The sequence below is a fragment of the Pezoporus occidentalis genome, unplaced genomic scaffold, assembly GCF_034315485.1.
Source record: "Pezoporus occidentalis ecotype Australia unplaced genomic scaffold, CSIRO_AGI_Poc_V1 ctg178, whole genome shotgun sequence".
Taxonomy (NCBI): Eukaryota; Metazoa; Chordata; class Aves; order Psittaciformes; family Psittacidae; genus Pezoporus; species Pezoporus occidentalis.
The window spans coordinates 766,922-789,295 of NW_026913618.1; the positions used below are offsets into that span (position 1 = coordinate 766,922).

Genomic DNA, 22,374 nt, shown 5'->3' on the forward strand with positions numbered 1-22,374 from the left:
CTGCCACTTCCCTGCAAGAACCCACAGGAATCCGTAAGAGCCGAGCCCTCCCCGCACGGCTGAGCAGCCTCCCAGTTCCCAAAGTGAGAAAAGCCACTGCAGCTACACCCAGCAGATGTTTCAGTCATGGGCTCTTCTCAGCTATTTACAGCATCCCCATCCTGACTGATGCGACAGCAACGAAGCTGGCAGTGAGACTCAACCCTGCTCCAGCCTCCGCTCCCTCAGGCGTCACGGGTATAACGGTGTTCACAGCACCACCAAAAGCATCCTTGCTCCGTCCTGCCTGGCTACTGGACTTTCCCCTTATGTGCTGGCCAACAACACGAATGGTGGTGCCAAAAGCCTGTGGAAATTCCCCCTTCGATCACAAGTGTTTCTGAATCAAGGACTTGATTTTCCTGTCTTTCGAAGGATGCCTGGACAGCATCCCCCTCCCTGTGCCCACGGGATCACCTGCAGCAGCTTCTCCCACGGGACAAGCGAATACTCCTCTTTAACACCAGCGCTGAATCCTGGCAACACTAGGAAGAGGCTCTGAAATGCCGCAGTGGGAGCGTGAAGCGCGAGATGTGTCATTTGTAGATGGAAACGCTATTTTGGGGTACAGAATGCTCAGATGTTTTAAATATTAACTGTTAAAAGCAAACATTTCTTAAATTCCTCCACAAACACGTATTTATAGCACCGTTTGACACTGCCTGGCTGAGATGAGGCTCGGTCCCGAGCAATAATCACATGCACAATAACATCAGGACCTAGCCAGCCTTTATTCATCACAACTCAAATCAGTGCAGACTGCGTCTAAGTCTTGCCTAGGGCCAGCCCATAGAGAGCTCAGGACACTGGGCAATGCAGAGCTTCACTGCAAATTGAGAGCTCTGATAGTGGAAATACTGCCCTGACCCAGCAGTACTGGGGCACTGAACTGGAGGTGGCCCAAGGGACAGCTCATCACAGCTATGTGGAAAGCGCTGCAGGATGAAGGGTTTGTACCTGATCTTAGGAAAACTGCTTAGAAACCACAGTCCTCTTCTCTGAGCATCATTTTTCCTTTCAAGTAAAGACTCATAAAGCTCCGCTGTTGGTACCTAACAGGAAGGAGGATTTCTGGGCAGATTCCCTCAACCCCACATCCCAGCCAATGCTCCCATTTCCTCCTGACCTTCACTTGAGCAAAACCAGGCCTCTAGTCCTCCCTGAACTTCTGCCCAGTGTAATGGCATGGAACAGATCTAGGTGATATTTTTACTTGGTTTCAGTACACATACACAAATTCACACAGGTTGTGCTGTAGGAGCACAGCACAACACAGCTGGGGTTTGCCACATTCCCCTGGAGCAGAGCAAGGAGAGCAAGGAGAAGCTGGGACCATGCACACAGGACTGCAGACTGCTGGAGGTGCATGGACACCTCTGCACCCACGGCTGCACCTCTCCCCCCAGCAGAACACGGACCAGCCCTTACCCCTTTGCAGATGGCCACAGCCTCCTTGGACATGGACTTGGGGTAGGCGACGTTGTGCTCCATGATGGACTGGAAGAGCTCGTCTTCATCTTCCCCCTCAAAGGGAGCCTAGAGCGAAGCAAACAGAGGTTCAGTGGTGTTTCTGGTCTCTGAGCTTCCATGTGCTATGTGATCCCCAGCCACAAGGCCAGCTCTGGCTGCCCTGCACAGTGCCCTGTGTCTCAGTGCTGCATCCACGGCTTCATCCCCAGCACCCAGAGACACCCCCCAACTGCGTGCCAGCAACAGAACAAATCACATCTTGCAGTGGAACCTAACCCAGTCCCATAGGAATCAATTAAAACTCAATTACCTGGCCAGCTAACATTTCATAGAGCAGGACTCCAAATGCCCACCAATCCACAGACTTCCCATAGGGCTGATAAGCAATTATCTGAAACAGCACAAACAGCAGGGTTACGCTCCCATTTTTAACCTGTTGGCACAACACAAACCCGTTTCCAGTTGTAGTCCAGGTCAGAAGGACAAGGTTATTTACTGAGACGTCAATCCCTGACCAGGGGGAGCTGCAATTACAAACAGCATGTGGTAGGCAGAGGGTTCAGCAGCTTTAAAAAATCATCAGGTCTCAAGTGTGCATTAAACATTAGAAACACACACAGAATATTTGCTGTGATTTGAGACAGATTCATCCTGATTCAGGCGGAACTTCAGCACATTTGCTGTGCTTTCCAGCCTGGGCACAGCCAGGCCCGTTGGAGCAGGAGCCGTTCCCATTCACCCTCATCCCCTTTGGAATTTTTCTTCCCCACCAAAATCAGTGCAGTTGGTTGGAAATCTCAGCACGGAGTTTATCCCTGTGTGGATGGTACGTGGCCCTTTAAAACAAGCCTGCAGCATATGGGCAGCCAAACCCCTCTGCATCCCAGGCTGCCAGTTTGCTTTCTGATATTTATTGAGGAGCATCCCTCACAAACAGCCTAACAACTGACAGCCCTACCCTCACCCCAGCAGCGTGGCTGTGCTGGAGCTGGGATCTAACTCAGAAGTTTTAGATTTAAAAATACCAACGTTTATTTTGGGTAAGGCACCAAACCACGAATTGTATTTTCCATGATTCACCCTGAAATACCCCAAATTCCACCACTGTATGAACCGGCAGCAAAGCTACCTTGTGAACCTGCCGCTGTACAGTGGGTGCCCTCGCCCGTGTGTGTTGGTGCTTTGTAGGTACCACCTACAGCTGAACCCCATGGAGGGGTTAGTCCCTTGCTACTGATGCTCACAGCAAGCCCACTTGTTCCCCCTAAGCACAGGGGTCCCACCACCCTCCATCCACATGTGGGGGAGCAGTGACAGGTCCCACATGGGGACCACAGGAGGAGCCAGTCTTCCATGGGTCTTCCGAGCTCTGGTTTAGTTGCTGGGTGGCTGATGCTGGGCATCACTGCAGTGCTCAGGCTTTGACAGGCCCCGGGCTCTGCCATCTGTTACTTAATGCAAAACAATTACGTGATGTATTCACCCTAATTGCAGGGTTCTATTCCGCAAAGATTCCTGCACTCCAGCAAAAATGCAAATCATATGCTAATCATGGGAGAACGTACGAGCAATCCAGCTCCAGAGGACTGTCCCCAGGCAAGGCTCCAGACCCGCGGGCAAATCACAGAGCCATGGAATGGTTTGTGTTCGAAGGGCCCTTAAAGCTCACCCAGCTCCAACCCCTTCCACTGGAGCAGCTTGCTCCAAGCCCCTGTGTCCAACCTGGCCTTGAGCACTGCCAGGGATGGGCCTTCAGCCTCAACAGTCTTCACATTCAGTAACTCTCAAAACCCCTCTGCAGCATCCAAAGGGATCCAGCCAGGGGGTACATCAGGATGCAGGGCAAGTGCTGCCAGCCTGCCTAAGAAGAGGTGAGTTCCACCCAGCTCCAATCTTCTGCCCTGGTCCTGGTCCAGCCACATGTCCAAACACAGCGATACAACCCCAACCGCCTTGACAGCATCCTGTGGTCTGGCCAGACCCTTCCATTGAGATCAGACACTGACTTTCAAGCCCTGAACTTCCTTGACCGAGCACACTTGAAGTTCCTCCCACTTGCTCTTTAGATGATGTACGAGAGCTCTGGGAAATTGAGGTGTGAACTGTTCATGCCATAAAGGCCTCTACAAGAAAACAGCACTTAGGAGAAATCCTTGCAGGAGAGCATCTCTGCAAATTGAAGCCCTATGGTATGTTGGGGGAGGTTTTGTTCAGAGGGAACTACACGGATGGGGTACCTGCACTCAGTACCTGTGCCCTTGGCACATAGCGCTGTAGCTTAGAATAGAAAAAGCCTAAAAATGGGTCAAGCAAATCGCAGGACATGTTTACCCTGAGGATGGGTTGGCTTGAGAACACTGCAGCTTCCTAAGGGAGGAAGCATGGTCCAGCAGGAGGACCCTGGAGTGCTGCAGGCTTGGCTGCCCAGCTGGAGAGCACAGCAGAAGGGCAGCCCTCTGTTGCCAGCCACAAAACAGGGGAGGTGTAAATTCACTCCTTGAGACCCACTGTAGCAGATTTAATACCACCCCTGTGCACTGTAGTGATTTGCATCCTCATTTCCCCCTTTCTGTTTTCCTTCGGGGGGAACAAAAACTTTGAGCAAGAAGAGGAGAACGAGTTGAAGTGAATGCTCAGGCAAATACCAAGAGAACCGGTCATTTGTCCTGCTTTGAAAGGGCATTAATCACACAGCAACAGAGCTGTGGACCAACAGAACACCAATATCAATCTTGGTAGGATGTTGGTATGTAACACACAGTGGAATCAGTAATTAAACGCTGCTGGGGCTGCAACAAGAGAGCTCGGCACACAGGCACCTCTATGTCCCAGCAAAGAGAACCTCTTTCTCTAAAATATTTAAATGAATAAATATTAAATCTCATCATTGAAAATTCAGCGGAGGGAGAAGATTTGAGAGGGAACAGACGTTTGGGAGCAGTTACCCACCTGAGTTGCACAAGCCTGACATTAAATGGCACCCCATAGCGCTTCATGTGTCATGTGTGACTCCATCACATGAGTAATAACCAAATGTAAAGTCACTTTGGAGGGATCTAGAGCTGCAGACAAGAAGCCTCCCCTCACCAGACGCAGCCCTCCGCTGCGAGCAGCAAGCTGGAGAGACCTAAAGGTTTTCCCTTCACGTGGAAACATTACCCACTGCTAATTCCATTTTTCCCACCGGTCTCATCGTGCTGGAAGCGCTGTCACACATGGGCTGAGCTCCTGGGCTCATCGTCTCCAGGAGCAAGGAAGCGTGCGAGGAGCAGCCCTTGGTGGGTCTGAGTGTGCCAAGGACCAGACAGGCGTGGTGATGCCAGCAGTACAGACATAGGAAAAACACCCAGAGAGGGAAAACACTGCAGGACACCAGCACAGAGGATCTGCTGTACTCGGAGGCAGAAGCAGGGCAGATAGCCAACAGAGAGGCAGATCCAGCATCACTGCTTCCTTAGGTAGCCCTTGGGGACTTCCCAGGCTGATGGTGAATTAACTAGTGCCCCTGTTCCAGTCAGCTGCCCAAAGCAAGGTCATCCCATGGAAAAGAGCATCGGCCAGGCTGCTGGAACACACACACACCCAGAAGAGCAGTGGCTGCCTCTGCAAACCCTACCTCAGGTGCAATGTAGTCTGGAGTGCCGCAGAAGGTCTTGGTGGTCACCCCATCCCAGATGTTCTCCTTGCACATGCCGAAGTCTGCGATCTTTATGTGCCCCTCGCTGTCCAGCATCACGTTGTCCAGCTTTAGGTCCCTACAAAGCAAAGCAGAGCAATGACACCAAAGAGCATGCACGAAGCCGCCCAGCAAGGACACAGTTCGCTGGCTCCAGGAGCCCTCCCACAAGCGAGCTCCGGCTTTGTCTCACACCCAGGCTCTTCGCAGGGTAACGCTGGGGGAAATGAGTACAAATAAGCCTGGGCTCTGTCAGGATGAAGTGTTTAGTTTACTTTTAACCCACAGGAACACCATGCTGGGCAAATCGCTTTTAAGTGTCTGAGGGGAACACTTGCATCTACCAGGGAGGCAGATTTAATAGAGCTATTTTTTTGCACCTATGGAAATGGAAGTGTACTTAACGCTCAGCAGCGATGAAGAGGCACCTGCTCAGCAGACATCCTGCATCACCTGCGCTATGCTCCCCCATGGAAACAGCAATCACTGCGCTCCGCTCTGATCCTCAGCCACAGAGTATCTGTTACTTGGACCCAACCCTGGGAGCTTTGCTCTTCAGCACAAACTGCAGAGGCAGTTACAGAGCTCCTGATCTTATCCCTGGCTCCCAGAGAGGGGGCTCCAGCCCGAAGGCCCGTTCCATAGCCAATGCTCCGTATTTCATGTGCAATTTGTACACTACCAGCCATGCAATTACCACACAGTTCTGAGATCTGGGACACCCCTGGCTTATGTTCTATGCAGTAAAGCATTACTCAAAGGTCTCCAGTTCAATATTGGAGCATGGTGCAAGATTTAGCTGGCCTGAGTGCAACAGTGAGTTCCAAGGCAGGCGAGAAAGCTGGAGAGGGGCTTGGGACAAGAGCCTCTTGGGACAGGCCAAGGGGAATGGCTTTAACCTGCCCGAGGGGAGACTGAGATGAGCTCTTAGGCAGAAGCTCTTCCCTGTGAGGGTGCTGAGGCGCTGGCACAGGGTGCCCAGAGAAGCTGTGGCTGCCCCATCCCTGGCAGTGTTCAAGGCCAGGTTGGACACAGGGGCTTGGAGCAAGCTGCTCTAGTGGAAGGGGTCCCTGCCCGTGGCAGGGGTTGGAGCTGGAGGAGCTTTAAGGTCCCTTCAACCCAAACCAGGCTGGGATTCTATGGCCCCGTTGGGAACAGCCTGCTCAGCAATGCCGTGGGGCTGCACAGTGCACAAGGCTTATGTGCAGTAAGCACCCAGTAAAAGAAACAGTATAATTTACAACTTGCTGTTTTCTAACACTGTTTTATCCAATTATTGTGTCAGTTCTTAGAACCCTGACAGGCCAAAGGCAGACAGACACAGCCTGGATTTGGAGGAAGGAAGGAAGCAGTGGCATTGGGGACTGGCAGACCTAGAATCTCTCTGTAGTGGCTGATGGCAGAAAACATCGCTCACATCAGGTTTGCTCCACTTCTTTCATCTTCAGAACAGTTTTGAGCATCTCCTAACTTCACAGCTGGCATCTCTTTTTTGCAAAGCACTTAATGGTATCTGACACTCATTAGGATGCTCTGCTCTACGTCGGGCTTTGGGAATACTCTGGAGCAGGGATGAGGAGCAGTACACTAGTTTCAGTGCTTAACCAGAGCCTGGTCCAGCATCATTAACACTAGGATAAGTGCAGATAAGGCCATTCATAAGTACATACTCTGGTGTTAATGGTAAGAAAATAGTGCCCTGCAGCAGAACAAGTGACTCAGCATCAGTCCACGCTGCCAGTATTTGTGTTTTATGGAATGAAATGCACGAAATAGAGTGAGAGAGGAACCAGAGCTGCCCTCCTATAAAACAGGGACAAAGATGGGGACCTGCTCCAAACCCAGTGACACTTTGAGGCTCACAGCCTTGGTTTGGGTGGCAGCTGCCAGACCCCATCCACGGCAGGAGTATCCCAGAGCCCTGCACAGCACCACGGTCCTCACACTGCTCTGGCTGCAGCCGGAGTCCTGGGGGGAAGAGAGGAAGGAGGAACTCGCTCACCTACCGGTAAATGATGCCTTTGCTCTGCAGGAAGAAGAGGCCGATGGCTATTTCTGCTGCGTAGAATCTGCAATGAAAGGTTTGAAAGGGACACCCATCATTAAAGGGGATGAACCGAAACGAAAACCTTTCCAAAGCAACCGCGCCCCGTGAAAGGCGTGGGGCATAGTGACCCAAGGATAAAGACAGCCCGCCACAAACCCACCAGACAAGCATCGCAGGAGAATGACACAAGCCGGCACCGGGCAGGAACGGGATCGGGTTGCTGTGGGCTAGCGGGGGCCGTCACTTTGTGTTACACAAACTCGCATCAAGCGAGAGCTGTTGCTATTGTGCGCTGGCAACGGGGGCTTGAGAAGTTATCTGTCATCTCGGGAGGCCGAGGGGATAACACACAGGGCCGCTGCCTGCTTTACAGAACATTCTGGGTCTGGGAGGGCTCTGCCAAGAGCCCAGAGCCCCAGCTCACACCCACCAGGCTCTGCTCACCCGCTGTGTCTTTGGCTAAGCAGATGAAGGCTTTCATAAACACATTCTGCTCTGTCCACGTTACAGGAGCAGGAGCCAAAAGCCATCCGTTAACAGCCACGTTGGCAACGCCAGTACCGCAGCCAAAGACCCAACGTCCCCCATGCTGTGGGAAGGGCACAGGGCAGACCAGAGGTGTGCTCCCAGTGCCTCCCAGGAGCCTCCAACCCTCCTGGCCTGGTGCTTTTATGGAGGTCAATTATTTGCCTATCAACCACTGCAACACATCCCAAAGATGAGCTGGAGGCACCAGCACCCTTGGCACCAGGCAGAGTCATCCTGCACCTTCTGATGCCTGCTGGCCTCCCTTTCCCCACCCTTTCTGTCAAGGCACCACAAACACCTGTGGTCTGGGCTATCTTTCCAGCTGTACGACAAAGGTACATCAAATACCTACCCTAAGGTGCCAAATGAGGGCTACTGAACTTACACAGCATGTGGCTCTTTAAACCTCCCAACCTGCTGGATCTGGTACATTAAGTCCCCACCATTCACATATTCCATCACAAAATACAAGCGATCCTAGAGGAAAAACAAAAGCAAACAATTAGCAGCACAATTATCAGAGCAGGGAATCCGCAGGGGTCAGAGCTGACAGCTCCAGCCTGGAGTTTTCATGGCAATGCAATTGTCATCATTGCCCTTCCCAAGGGGACCAGGTGGAGCTGGTGCTCACACAGAGCCCATCAGACACATGTGCCGATTGCTTTGCAATGCTCTGGTCTTTAGCTCTGCACCTCTGCAGATCAATCCGATGGGGAAGGAGAGAAGAGGAACTCCTAAACCAGCTTTCACTTCCCATTGACAATCTGCTCTCATCCTTCACCGGGGCCGCTTGCAGGGTGCTGGAGCAGACACCTCCCTGTTGGCATTCGCCCAGGCTCTGCGCAGCTTCAGCTAAGAGATGCACAGGAGTCAGGAGTTGCCATGAGCAGGCAGTGGCCGGTGTGATCTGGCCAGGCTCCAGCAGGGATGCGCGGCATTCCCAGCTCCCATCTTGAGGTGGGGAGGTGGAAGGAGGCTGCACACACCCCTCACCCCCCATCCCAGGCTGGGCTGAGGCTGCACTCAATGTTCACACATCGCTAATGAAGTAATAGTTTAGAGTAGAACAAACAGGTCAGTCAGTACCCGTGACACACACAGGTAGATGCAGCCACAGCCACCAAGGAGCACACACTGACTTTGCCTCTGATGCGTAAACCCAGCTTTGCTTTCATTGATTCTCCCCAGATGAAAGCATTCCTCCTCTTCCACAGCTACAGAGGTGCAGACCTGAGGAATTCCCAAGCAGGCTTCTGAAGGGATGTGTTTTGCTCAGCACCATGCTTGGAGCTTGCACCCTGCACTGCCCTAGAGCTGTGGTGAGCTGGTGGGGGTGTGGAACAGTCAGCACGGCTCCTGCCTCCATTGGAAGTGCTGGATGTAAGCCCAGTCCTCGAAACATTGCTGGGAATTCTAGAAACTGTGGGAGATGATCAATGCCAAGAGCAGCAAGGCAAGAAGCAAGACCTGAGCATTCCCACAGAATCAGATTAACAGCCCAAAAGAAGCTGGATCTTCTCATGCTGCATCCCAAACACAGCCCTGCAAGTCCCGGGAGTCCTGGGCAAGTAGGAGCTCCACTCACCAACACCTTTCCCTGGGGAATTGTGCCCTTGGAACACCACCTCCCTCTGATGGTTCACAGCTCTTTTTCCTAATGGGAATTGCCTGCGAGGAAAATCCTGCAAGATTGCCTAAAGCATGAAATTAAACCACTGCGGGATGCTCCTCTGGGAAGGAGAAGCGGCAGCTCTGGACCACTATCTGAATGGGTCCTCCCAGCCAGCAGACATCTGCTGCAATAAAGACCTTAAAGCTCCTCCAGCTCCAACCCCTGCCACAGGCAGGGACACCTTCCACTAGAGCAGCTTGATCCCATCCCCTGTGTCCAACCTGGCCTTGAGCACTGCCAGGGATGGGGCAGCCACAGCTTCCCTGGGCACCCTCACAGTAACTCATTGTATTTCCCATTCCTCATTTCCCCCTTAAACAAACCTTTCCCTGCTTGTCAGACAAAGATGAGCAGCCCAGAAGATATGCAAATGTGATCATTAGCACAATAAGGGCTATGGAATAACTTGGGTAATCAGCTCCTCCACCCATCACAGCCCCAATGCACAGCCCTGACAGCAGGGCAGCCTCAAAGGTAATGAGGCTGTACCAGAGGGGCAATCAGGCTGTGTAAAACATGTGGCGCTGATGGGATAGGAGAGATTTTGGCTTATGAGATGAGTGGGAGTTTGGGAGCATACCCCTCTGTAATGAGCAGCCTCTGCCAAGGTGTGGATCCAGCACAGCAGCAAGGCACGGGGCAAAGTCACCTTCAGCAGCCAGTGCCACGCTTGTCCCCCTGTGACAGCAACTGGAAAGTGAAGCAATGCTGTGCTTGTTGCAGCTGCTTCCTAAATATATCGATCGACTTCAAGTAGGAAGAATATTAAAGAGATGGTCTCTTGAAACAGGCAGCTGAGCTCTAAAAGCAGGATTCGAGCTTTCCTCATTTGGGTGGAGAAGAGAACGCTGGTGCTTCAGAGAGAAGAGCTGTCATGAATAAAGCAGCCAGATGGCTGGCGAGCCGACGGGCTGGAGGGAGGAGGGACATGGAAAGCTCTTGTCTACAGCAAAAAAGGATGGGATCTGTCCAGGTCTGGAGCATCTGAACTCACCGAGCGACAGCAAGTTACAGATACGGAAATACCCCCTTGCATGAGCCGGGATGCAGCTCCCAGGGCTCCTTCCAACACCCTCCTCCTAATTACCCACCCTTCGGTCCAGCTCCTGCCTGTGCCCACGCTGGGAACCAGAGTCAGAGCCACGTTCCCCAGCCACCCGCTATTTATCATCTCAGCATCACCGCTGCTGCTGTGCCCTTCACTGCTGAGCCCCAAGGGACACCCCCCAGGAGCTTTCTGGGGCAGAGCACTGCAGGACCCCTCAGCCAGGCCAGCACCGGGCTTCTCTGCATCAGCCCCAGGCAGGAGCTCTCTCACTGCTCATCTTCCCTTCTTTCAAATGCAGATTTGGGGCTTTTCTGTCTCCCACCACTCACTGACAGCCCCGATGAGAGCCGCGCTCTGCGCTGTGCTCCCAGAAATCAAAGTGCTTTGTGCCAGCACTCGATAATACACCCTGCTATACATTTTGATTACATTACAAATACGATTACTATTAAGCTACTATAGGTCTGCCAGGAATAATCCTGCGCTGACTCACTTGAGATGCCAGAGATGCTGTGTGAAATAGCTTCTCCTGCCACAGTCTTGATTGCTGTGCTGCAAAGCCGGTCCACGGGCTTTAAATGCACTGAATGTGCTCCGTAAATGAAATTCCTGGGATCATATTAAAATGTAATCCTCCTGGAAAGCATTGTCATGGCGCTAAAGGACTGTGCAGAGTCCCTCTCCCTTCCCACTGACACCTACGGGGACATTTTCATTCACAGGTCACTCATGGCTGGGCAGAGATTGCTTTAAAGGTCCCCTGTCCCCTTTCTGCTGCCCCTTTCTGCTTCTGATTTGTACAGACTCAATCACACGCCTGTTTCAAGCTGAATTTCCTGTGGTTTGTATTAGGTTCCACCCTCTGCTCAGGTTTTTTGATCACCAGAATGAATCCAAAGGAAAAGCACAGCACTCTGCTATCGGATCACAACAGATGGGGGCCGAGGGCCACTTGGGGGGCTGGGGAATCACGTCCAACACCACCAACAGCTCCTGATGAAACAACCTCAGGGGTGCAGGTGCTGTATGTTACAGCCTCCAGTTTAACACATGGACATAAAACCCCAGCCTGGTTTGGGTTGGAAGGAACCTTAAAGCTCCTCCAGCTCCAACCCCTGCCAGGGCAGGGACACCTTCCACTAGAGCAGCTTGCTCCAAGCCCCTGTGTCCAGCCTGGCCTTGAGCACTGCCAGGGATGGGACGTATTGTTCATGGAGATACATTTACAAGGAAATCGGACAAGTTGTGAGGTTGCCAAGGCAGAAATTACACTGCTGCTTTGGCAAGGGCAGTGATGTGCATCAGGAAGGAAACATGAATGAAAGCAAAGGTAAGTTGTCAAGAAGCAAAGATACATGACCAGGGCAGAAGTGTCTATAGCTCCATCCCCACAGCTCCTGGGTGCCCTGCAGCCATCCAGAGAGGCACTGGTCTGGGTAACTGGTGACACCGGGTCTCTAAGAGGGTTTCTGCCCGTAGACTCACCAGTTACTAAAAACCATTGTGCAAAGGGCCCAGCATTCAGGGTGCAGCAGGGTTGCAGCACTGGCACCAGCACTTACCATGGTCTGAAAGCAGGAGTGGAGCTGGGTCAGGAACGGAGGCTTCCCAGAGAGAGCCAGGACTCGCTTTTCAACCATGGTGCACTCTACATCATCGTCCTGGATTACAACGTCCTTCTTCAAGATCTTAACAGCATAGAGCTCATCCGTGCCCTTCCTCTCCGCCAGCATCACCTGCACGGCGAGAGGACATGCAGTGGGTAAAGGAAAACATGGATCTGCAACGCTTCCAGCTTGCCAAGGCCAGCAGTTAGAAATAACACCTTGCTGTTTATCCTGCAGCTCCCATTATAACCCCAAAGGGATGCAGAGAGCTACCAGTGGTACCTCCAGAATTATTTAGGAACCCCAAGTCTAACAAGTAACGCTTCTAAATCCTTGCCCCATCATCACCTCAAGGAACACAGAAAAGGGTTTGCTCACGGCTGAGCCACTGATCACCTCTTGTCACCTTCCACCCCTGAGTCGTGCCTCAGTTCAGCACCCTCAAGGTGCAAAGAGCACTGGGGCAGGGTGTCAGGAGTTTGAACACAGACTCCATCACATTATGAAGAGGTAAAAGCTGCAAGTTGGAAAGAGTTTATAGCCAAGAGTAAGAAAACCCAGTAAGATTTTCTCTGCCTCACACCTCCCTCTGCAATACACACAGTGATCAAAACGCAGCTACGTGCTGGTCCATCACCCAGGCAAAGCCCCCCTCATCCGGCAGAATCCAACCTTCATTTTAAACCAGTTTCACCCATTTGAGGGTTAACTTATCACAATAAATGGGATGCACTCCTTCTGCTGGTGCAATTTGCACTGTTAATCCCATCAGCCCCAGTGAGGATCCTCGGACCACACTCCATCAATGTAAGCTGCTGCTCAGGCTGCTGCAAAACAGACTCTGACCTTGCCTGCATCCCTCCTCCCCGCACTCTCTCATCACATTAGATTCGAGTGCTCAGTGGAAGTGAATTGCTTTCCATTCAACAAAGTCTGCTGAAAGCCTCCAGTCACAGCAGAAACGAGCCTGGGTGTTTTGAAAATAAACCAGGAGAAGCCAGCATCACTGGGGTGGAACTGAAACGCATTTCAGGCTGGAGCAGAGGGGCTCAGGAAACGTGAGCAGGTCTCACAGATGCCTTTTGAGACACTAAGGATGGTGGAATTCACCCTCCTGTCAGCCCAAGGCAGACATGGGGCTGGAGCCCTGTGCCCCCTGCGGCAACATGCCCGGATTCCGCATGGAGCCCTGAGCATCCCTTTGGAGCTGGATCTGGGGCAGAGCCGGTCCCAAGGCAGAGCAGCCCACCTCGGGGTTTGGGGTTCAGGCAGCGCTGTGCCAGCCCTGGAGCACTAAGGCAGGAGGAGAAAGCCTGGCAACAAGGCAGGGAACACAGCTCAAGGACTGGGGACAAGGCAGGGAACACAGCTCAAGAACTGGGGACAAGGCAGGGAACGCAGCCCAAGGTCTTCAACGCTCACCCACTTGTTAGAGTGGAGATAACATCACACTGGGGAAGAGCCCTGTTGGGAACACGTGGCTCTGGCTCGCCCAGGCACTTGGCTTCTCTGGGCCTGGCTGTCCTTGACACACTGCTGCTCAGGATTAGCTGGGAAAGGCACTGAGGCTCCGCAGCGCCAAGTGCTTTGGAGAAGCCTCTGACATTCCCATCTCCATCAGCAGGGCTGGGACTGCAGCAGCCACACAGCGTGCTCATCCCTTGGCAGGGCTGAGCAGCACAATGACAGCTTCAGCGGCTTCAGGAGCTCATTTATTTACTCCCTGATGTTGGAGGGAAGTTGAGAACCGGAGCCCGGAACAGCTCAAAGTGCTGCTGTGATGCAGCCCAGTAAGGCACTGCCACTGGGACCGTATTAGTGCTTCATCCTTGCCACTGACAGCTCCCTGAGGGGTCTTGCAACAGCCCTTTGCACCCAGTGATGAGCTCAGAGCACCCAGCAGCGTGGGCAGCCCAGTGCCCTGCCTGCAGCCAGGGCAGCAGACACAGCAGCTCCCCTGCACCTCTGCCCTCATGCACAAACCAAACAACCCCTTTCAATCCATCACCTCCAGTTATCTTCACCATTTATACACCAGTTGAGATTTACAAGTCACCGTGGGCAGGTGCTAAAAGCCAGGGCTGGTTTTTAAGTGATAAAAGCAGACGGGTTTTGGCCATTCAAAGGTGGTGGAAAAAGAGACATGATCCCTCCAGGAATGCAGTTTATGGGAAGAGAAAACTAGGAGTAAGTGCACTTTATACAACATCAATTATATACAGCCCTACCTTGCAATCATAACCCTTCCAGAGTAACTAAATCAGGGAATCCCTGAGCTCACACTATGCTTTACTGCCCCAGAGGGACCACGAAGCCATCCATGTGTGATCCCCACTGGACCAGGGACGTGGCTACCACCACCACCGCACACTCGGGCTCTGCAGCACAGCGAGAGCCAGAGGTTGGCTGGTGCACCACAACAAACGCAAACCACTGCTCCAGGGTGTACGTGGACTGCCAATGTTTCCCGCAGCAGCTTCCCAGTGACGTGGTGATCCCGAGCCACAGCTGAGCCATCCAGCCCTGCTTCACTGCCATGTGAAAGGAAGAGGACTCTGCAGCTGCCTGCACCCAGCTGCACCCACAGCGAGGAGGCCCAGAGGGAGAGCGGGTGTCTGGGCGAGCGCAGAGGATGCCGATACCCTCACGTCATCCCTCACATCTGGGCTGGCAGAGCGAGCGGCTCCAGATGCTGTCGGGGTGTTGCAAGGACTGGCAATCTGCTCACAGAGGGGATTGCAGGCTCTGGTCTACAGCCAACAGAGAAACTACCTCCTGCACCCGGTGTGACAGGCACGAAGAGCAGGCTTGGCCTCCTCTCCAAGCAGAAGATGGGGCTGTTCACAGCCCATGGGTTTGTGTGACCGTCTCAGGGCACTGTCTCGCTCCAGCCCTGCCCGTGGCAGCTCGGTGGTGCAGGGCCGGTGTGACAGCTTGGAACCACAGCTCATCCCGCTGCGTGGAGGAGCCTGCCCTGTGCTCGCGTGTGCCAGGGGCTGGCTCCTGCATGCTGGCATCACAGCTCCTGTGGGACTGCAGCGTGGGGACAGGCAAGGACACAGGAGGACGGCAGCCACCGATGAGCCAGCTTCATGATAAGGACAAAGGAAAAGATTGGGACCCACTCGCTGCAGATACAGGAAGATTCACACAAGTGAATGCCCTCAGCACAGTTTCATGATGAAAATCATGGGTGAAGGAGTGAGCGGGAACCCAGACCCCGCTGTGTGCCCAAGGACAGGGCACAGCTCTGCGAGTTACAGAGCAAGACCAGCCCTTCTGCCACATCTCGTACCAAGAGAGGGGAGAAAAGCATTTTACAGCTCAAAGATTATCACCAGGACATGGAAATCGTCTCCTATTGCAATGTAATCCATAACTGCACAGGCAAAAGAATCAGCCCTGCTCAGAAATACACCATAAAACCCCCGGGAAAGATTGACAGCTTGATAGCATGACAGATTGATTAGCTGCAAAAATATGAGCAAGCCACATAATTTAACTTTCCTCTATTTATATTACAGCGAAGCAAACCCAGGGTGGGCTGTGCCAAGCGCTGCCTTCTCCAGTCGGGAACATCTCCCATCCCTGTGCCAGCCCAGTGCCGGAGGACTGCCAGCAGTCACTGCTCCTGGGGGCACTAATGGACCCCATGCCAGGGTGGGCAGCAGCAGGGACCAGGCCAAAGCCACCTAAACCCAGCAAGGAGCCCCCAGGGTCACCCTGTGTCCCGAGGCTGAACACGCTGAGCCAGGACCAGGCACATCCCAGCCCCTGCCCCTGAGCTCTTTTCCAAACAAATTCCAATGCAATCGTCCAGCCCCTGAACCTTGATGTTCAAGGCCAGGCTGGACACAGGGGCTTGGAGCAAGCTGCTCTAGTGGAAGGTGCCCCTGCCCCTGGCAGAGGGTTGGAATTGGATGAGCTTTAAGGCCCCTTCCAACCCAAATCAGTCTGTGACTGTGATTTATTCCTGTACTACAGAGTCCTTGTTTGGGAATGCTCCAGCATAATAACTGGAGATATTCTGATGCTGAGCATAGAACAAGCAAGTTTATTGAACTTCACCAAGGCCATCACATGGATACTCCTGACCCTGGACACCACAGCAGTGGCGGAGGGAGGCAAATACCGGTCAGTAAACCCGGGTGCTGATGCCCAGGGGGGAATGAGCTTATGGCTGAGGCAGACTCCCTCATGCAGGGTGATCGTGCTCAGAGAGAGCCAGGCAGCAGGGCCCGCAGGAGGGATGCTGACAGCATGCAGCCAGCACAGGAGCAGGCAGTGCCAGCCCTGCAGGAGGACGGTGATGGCGTGGACACCACCCAGGGTGCCGAGGGCTGGGAACCGGCAGGATCCAACACTGGGGAGCTGGGCTCCTCTCCCACAGCATGGCACGGATGAGGGCACCTCCGGCTCCTTCCAACACATCCAGCACCTCTGTGAATGCACAGCATGCAGGCAGCAAAGTGTCCTCTGCACAGGGCCCTGTGGGCACCATTGACCATGCCACCTCAGCATCCCCGCGCCTGAGCCAGGCAGTGGGACATCCAGAGGGGATCCGCAGGGAATGCTGCCCAGCAAGGCGCAGGCACACGTGAGGGTGAGGCTGCATCGAGCCATAGAAACCAACGTGCTGTTTTAATTAGCACGAATTAGCATATTTATAACATTCTGTTCCAGGGAACAGTTTCTGTCACACATCCCCTTATATAAGCCACGATGCCGACGGAAGCGCTTGCTAATGTTTCTCAAATTGAAAGGGGGGGGGAACTACAACTACAGAGTTTCCAGATGCCAGGCACAGATTTAAAAGGGATTAGGTGTTGGGAGGGAGAGAAAAGGGGGCAAAAGGGATGTGGAAACTAGGATGTGAACGCATTCCTGAGGGAGAGCAGCACAGGCACAACGCACGGAGCTTTCCTGCTCCTCGTGCTAACACACAGCGAAGGTGTAAAACACAGAGTAACAGCAGCCTCCTCCCTGGCAGCATCGCTGGTGGATGCTCCACGTGCTGGGGACCATCAGGAGCTCCCCACCCTCCTCCTGTCACAGCTGTTTCAGTGCAGGGAGCAGGAGCCAGCTCGGGAAGGTGGCTTCACCCTCATGTTCAGAAGATGATGGGTGAGCATCACTGCCCTGGCATCCCCTCCCTGCCCGCCTGAAGGCAGAGCAACATTCCCTGCAATTAAGGCAATTCCCTCGTCAGAGCAGTGCTGGGCCATCATCCATCACAGCAGCAAACACAGTGCTGGTGCACAGCAGACGCAGCCCCCTTCCTCCAGAGCCCCAGCAGCCACTTGAGCGCTGGCATTCCTAATGGAAATCATGACAAGGTTGGCAAGACCCCAAGAAAAAGGCAGGCTCCGAGTCCCGCAATTACTCGACGAATGAAATCCTGGTACCACTCACAACGCGTCTGGAAAGTTAATTAAAATGTTCATGTATGTTTGTAATTATTGGAGGAAAAAACGGCCACATCAAAGAGGACTTTAAAGGCACAGCACACGCACTGCTTCCCACAGAGAACCCCTGAGTTCTGTGGTGGTCTCATCAGACATCTCAGCTCCTCACCACTGTGACATGGCAGCACACAGCCCATAAGCTGGGTTCCCACCACCTTAACACCAGAGCTCCCAGTCAGAGCAAGGACAGATCCCACTGGGGCAGCCCCATGGCCGCAGCACACGTGTTCAACACGGAAAGCATAAAGGTGAGTGCTGTGTCCCACCTTCCCAAAGCTCCCTTTGCCCAGCACCATCAGGAAGTTGAAATCCGACAGTTTCATCCGATCTCTGCTCCCGTTGTTGTCGAATTTGGAGATGGCGTTTCTTGTCTTCTCATCCGCAGCCTTGGACACCGTTCCAATCTTGGCTCTCTGCAAAGATGGAGATGGGATGGGGAGAGAAGAGAAGGAATTACTGAAAACTGGGGAGAGAAGTCATTCTAAACCAGTGAGTGCTCCTGAAACCCCACGTTCATCAGCTCTTTTCCAGCTCCCCTGAGCTACAGGAACCTTTTCTGCAAGAGACCTGGTCTACTGGGAGATGTCCTTGCCCATGGCATGGGGGTGAAACTGGATGAGCTTAAGGTGCCTTCCAACCCAAGCCATTCTAAGTGTGACAGGGACAGAGCCAAGAAGGGCACTGGAGGAGTCCCCAGCCCCAACACTTTACCCTGTTTATTGGGCTGGTTCCCAGTTAAATCTATGCAAGACGATCTGGGAACCAAATCTGCCCATTACCTCATCACCCCCACTGTAGCCTCTGCATCCTGGAGCTGCCCCATAATGCGCTCTAGGCCATCCAAAGCGCAGAACAGAGGCTTAAATAAGCTTTTTTGCTTTCCCCCTCAAAACCGGCTTCTGTCTCTCAGCCCACTAGAAAAGGGCAGATGAATATAACTATATTAAGGTAAAACACAGGACTTTTTATCCAGCTCCACCTCCGTTACTCTCTGCTACTGATGAGAATTGCTCTCCTGTGCCGGCTGAGGCCGAACGTGGGAAGCTACAAACGCATTTGGAACAAAGCAGAATAGAAAGCACAGCTCCTGCTCCCCCAGCATCCGCTGCATCACAACTGCCTATAAAGGAGCCTCACAACCCCCCCAGTTTTAAACACTGAATCTCATCAGTGGCCCTCGCTGGGCTGGGGGCTCTCTCCTTTGCTGAGCCCCTGTTTATAAAAGCTATCTCACAATTTCAATGTTTAGAAACAGGTGATGGGATGAGGCTTGCGCCGAGCTCAGTCTAGCATGAAATTCCATTAACCTGATTCCAGCAGTTCAATTTGGCTGCTGCTCGCAGCTCCTCCAGATAGGAGCCTCACAAGTAATCTCCAAGCCTTTGCTGCTGCTAATTGGTTCTTGCAGGGTTCTCCGTGCTGTAGAAACCTCTGCTCAAGGTCACCTGCAGCACCTACAAGCATCCCAAAAACTCCAGCACTGAAAACTAAGGGAATAGACCCTGGGAACTGCCAACATCAGCTCTGCACCGGGGGGGAGGCAGAAACCTCCCAGCAGCCGCTGGTACCTGCTGCTGTGTGCGCAGAGCTGCACATGGGATGTGATGGTTTTCCAATGGGAAAGGGGCATGCGCTGACAAGGAAGCAGTCACCTCTCCCAGCGTACAAGCAGTTTTCCTCGCTGTAATCCTTAGGCTTCCGCAACGTCCCCACAAGAAGGGGATGCTGAATCAGAGCATTCTACTTCAGATCAGCTCAGGTACCAGGCAAAGGCAATGAGGATCCAACTCTGGGACACCCAACAGCAGCAGCCTCTGTGTCTCCCCCAAACCAGGCCTGTGCTGTGTGACTCTGCCTTCAGCAACCCTCACCCTGTTGTAGTTCAAAGCCATCTTCAAAGGGGAGGTGTACTTAGCAGCAGCTATATTCCATGAAAGCTTCCTGAATACTCTATCACAGATGAAAAACAATCTCATCAGATCAGCCCTGACACCAAATTAACCTCTGTGAGAACAAGCTGCAATAAAATACAAGGGCACTATTATGTTTCTGTTAAATGACACCCAAAAGCAGAGCTCTGTTCCAGAGGAGCCCATATTCCTCCACACATCCGCAGCCCAGCAGCACTGCGCTTGGCCGTGGGACCCCGTGGAGCATGGACCAAAGCATGGCAAGGCTTTCAGCCCTGGGCAGAGGGGAAAAGAGCAACACAAAGAGGGGAGAAGGAAGAGGATTCCCATTCACTTCATCCCAGCAAAGCAGCCAGCTTCAGCACAGCGTTCCCACCACCCAAGGGTGAGAGTGACCTCGGGTCCCTCCTGCTGCCTGCAGCTGCTCCCGAGCCTGTGTCTGATGAGGGGCTGCTGCAACCGCCCTCGGTCTCGCACTCGACCTGCAGTCGTTCACACAGGATGTCCCCAGGAGACAAGGTGAGGACACAGACACAGCGCAGCATCCCTGACACAAGGGGCTCAGCAGGCAGCCTGGCCAGGAGGGAGAGGGCTTTCCAGGGAAGAGCCCAGAATAAGAGCCGGGAAGAGGTGAAGATCATCACCGCAGCTGAAGTGTCCTGCTTTGCCTATCGAGTGTCTCTAACGTCTCTAAGTGAGTACAAAAGACCTTTAACCTACATTTAATAGGCTCACACCATCTCAAGACCTCTTTAAGGTTTGAACCGTGCCAAATACTGCTCACATATTGTGTTAAAAACACACCTGACCTTCACTGCCCGGCTCCATTTGTCAGCGTGAATTTACTACACCTGAGCCTGTGCTATAGCAGCGGCTGAGGCTCCCATCCATCAACCTGTCCCAGCAAGCTGCTGATAAAGATGGAGCAGAACTGGCAGCTTCCCGCAGTGCTTTTGTGGTGTGAAGCCTGGGATGTGCAGGGTCTGGGCCCCCATGGGGATCGCTGGTGCCCTGTGCCACCTCACCCAGCCATTGCCCTCCTCAAACCCCATCCTGGCCCCAGTGCACCCGGCTGGGCACAGGGGCTGCCATGATGTGTAAAGGCTCAGAGAGGTTTCCTTCCCGAGACCAGATCCAAATCCAATTCTATTAATATCTTAATTCACCTCAGTTGATGATATTAATTCATAATCAGCAGCATGACATTAAGAACGGATGAACAAATCCTGTTATATGGCACCTCAGAGGGTACAACTGCTGTACCACGTGCTGGCATCAGGAGCACGGTTACATCAGGTCACTCTGGGCCATCCACTATCCTCACCCCTCTTCAATTGGAATTAAGTGTTGGAAACACGTTAACTGATGATAACGTGCAACCCCTTTGAGCTGTACTTCTTTTGGCCACCACAAATGGTGAATTGCGTAGCCCTAACAGAGAGACATTGAAACAGGGCACATGAAAGTGGAGTGTTTGTTGTGCTGCGAGGAAAAAGGATTTAGAAATGGTGTCAGACTCCTTCCTGCTCACCGGCGGCAGGGGCAGGGGACCAAGCACACCCCTAGCAGAGCACAAGGCATTACACAGAACTGCGCTGCGCAATAATCCGCTGTATCTTCAACCTGCCGTAAATGCTAAAGCACCGTTTGCATCTCTTTCATCTCCCACCCCCCAGCAGTGACTGCTCCTTTCCGAGGTGGCAGGGAGGGTCCCTTGCGAAGGGCATGGCAGGAGGCAGCACAGAAAACCCCCAGATACGCAGGAGAAATCAATTCACCTCAAACTTCTGCCTCAGCTCCTCGTTTCCTTCTTCTCCCTCCGGAGGCACCGGGACATTGAAATACTCGCCCTCCTCCTGGCTCAGCAGCTTAAACCTGGAGGGACACAGGGAGACGTCAATGCCAGGGTGGGAGGCAGGGGGAAAGGTCAAGCAGCAGCTCAGAAACCATGGAAGCATTGCTCAGATCTGAGTTGTCTCACACAGCCCAGGGCAAAGCCTCGGCTCCATCCTGAGCCTGGGAATCAGCTGGGTGCTATCCAGAGCCTGCACTGAAGGGACAAAGGGGATAACAGAGGGGCAGGCTCTTCCTTTAAGCTTGTTTTCACTGCAGTTGTTTAGGTATGAAATATACATCAGAGCTCCTTCTAGAGTGCACTCCAGCCAAACGCTGTGACTTAGATTTCTGCTTACAGGAGCTCTAAAAGGCTGGGAAAACAACCAGGCTGTGGCAGTGCGCCGGCTCCAGCCAACACACGCATCCCTACAGGAGACTGGGAATCGGGGGGGAGGGACACTTTTCTCCTGTTTTCCAGAGGAGAAGCCTCATCTCCATCAGGGTCTGGTCTGTGACAACAGGGGCTCGCAGACTGAGCCGCACAGCATCACAGCCAGACCCTGCTGCAGCCCTATGATGGGTCAGGGCTCCCTGGGAACACCACGGAGGCAGCAGGATCCAAGGAGGGCCCGGTCCTATGTGGATGTCCAGCCCATCTGCTCCTTCTCCTCCTCTCCATTCCCTGCTTTAAAAGAGATAAATACTCCTTCCATGGTGGAAAAGGCAAGATGGAGTCAGGGGTGTTTGCTCAACTGGTGGAATGCAAATGAACAGCACAGGTTTTGGTTTCCAGAAGACGTAATATCTATTTCCAGTTATTACATTTGACATGGAAAGGGAGCGGAGCTCTCAGGCATCGGTGGCTGGGGAAAAAAACCAAGGAAATAAGCAGCATGTGTCCTGCTGGGGGAGATAAAATGGAAATGAAGAGACCCATTCAGTGCGGTGTCACAGACCCACAATGCTCACCTTCCATAGGGGAACAAGGGTAATTACACACTGGAGCATTCCTCTTCCTGGTGAACAGTGCCCCTTGGCAGGGGTTCTGCTCGTCTGAGTGCTGTGGAAGGGCTGTC

At 53.0% G+C, this 22,374-nt stretch overlaps 2 protein-coding genes across 3 annotated transcripts in view; both read right to left on the reverse strand.

The window, feature by feature from the left end:
• Positions 1-22,374, reverse strand: part of LOC134161691 (E3 ubiquitin-protein ligase RBBP6-like) — a 150,199-nt gene that overhangs the window by 88,811 nt on the left and 39,014 nt on the right. The gene's annotated exons all lie outside the window — the stretch shown is intronic.
• Positions 1-22,374, reverse strand: part of PRKCB (protein kinase C beta) — a 104,745-nt gene that overhangs the window by 18,068 nt on the left and 64,303 nt on the right. For both annotated transcript variants that reach the window (XM_062614762.1, XM_062614761.1), the window contains exons 8-15: positions 21,241-21,337; positions 17,819-17,965; positions 12,043-12,216; positions 8,146-8,237; positions 7,192-7,254; positions 5,126-5,264; positions 1,820-1,900; positions 1,468-1,575 (exon numbers count right to left, since the gene is read on the reverse strand). In XM_062614762.1, coding sequence (XP_062470746.1) covers positions 1,468-1,575; positions 1,820-1,900; positions 5,126-5,264; positions 7,192-7,254; positions 8,146-8,237; positions 12,043-12,216; positions 17,819-17,965; positions 21,241-21,337 — 901 coding nt within the window. The remainder of the gene's footprint in view (positions 1-1,467; positions 1,576-1,819; positions 1,901-5,125; positions 5,265-7,191; positions 7,255-8,145; positions 8,238-12,042; positions 12,217-17,818; positions 17,966-21,240; positions 21,338-22,374) is intronic.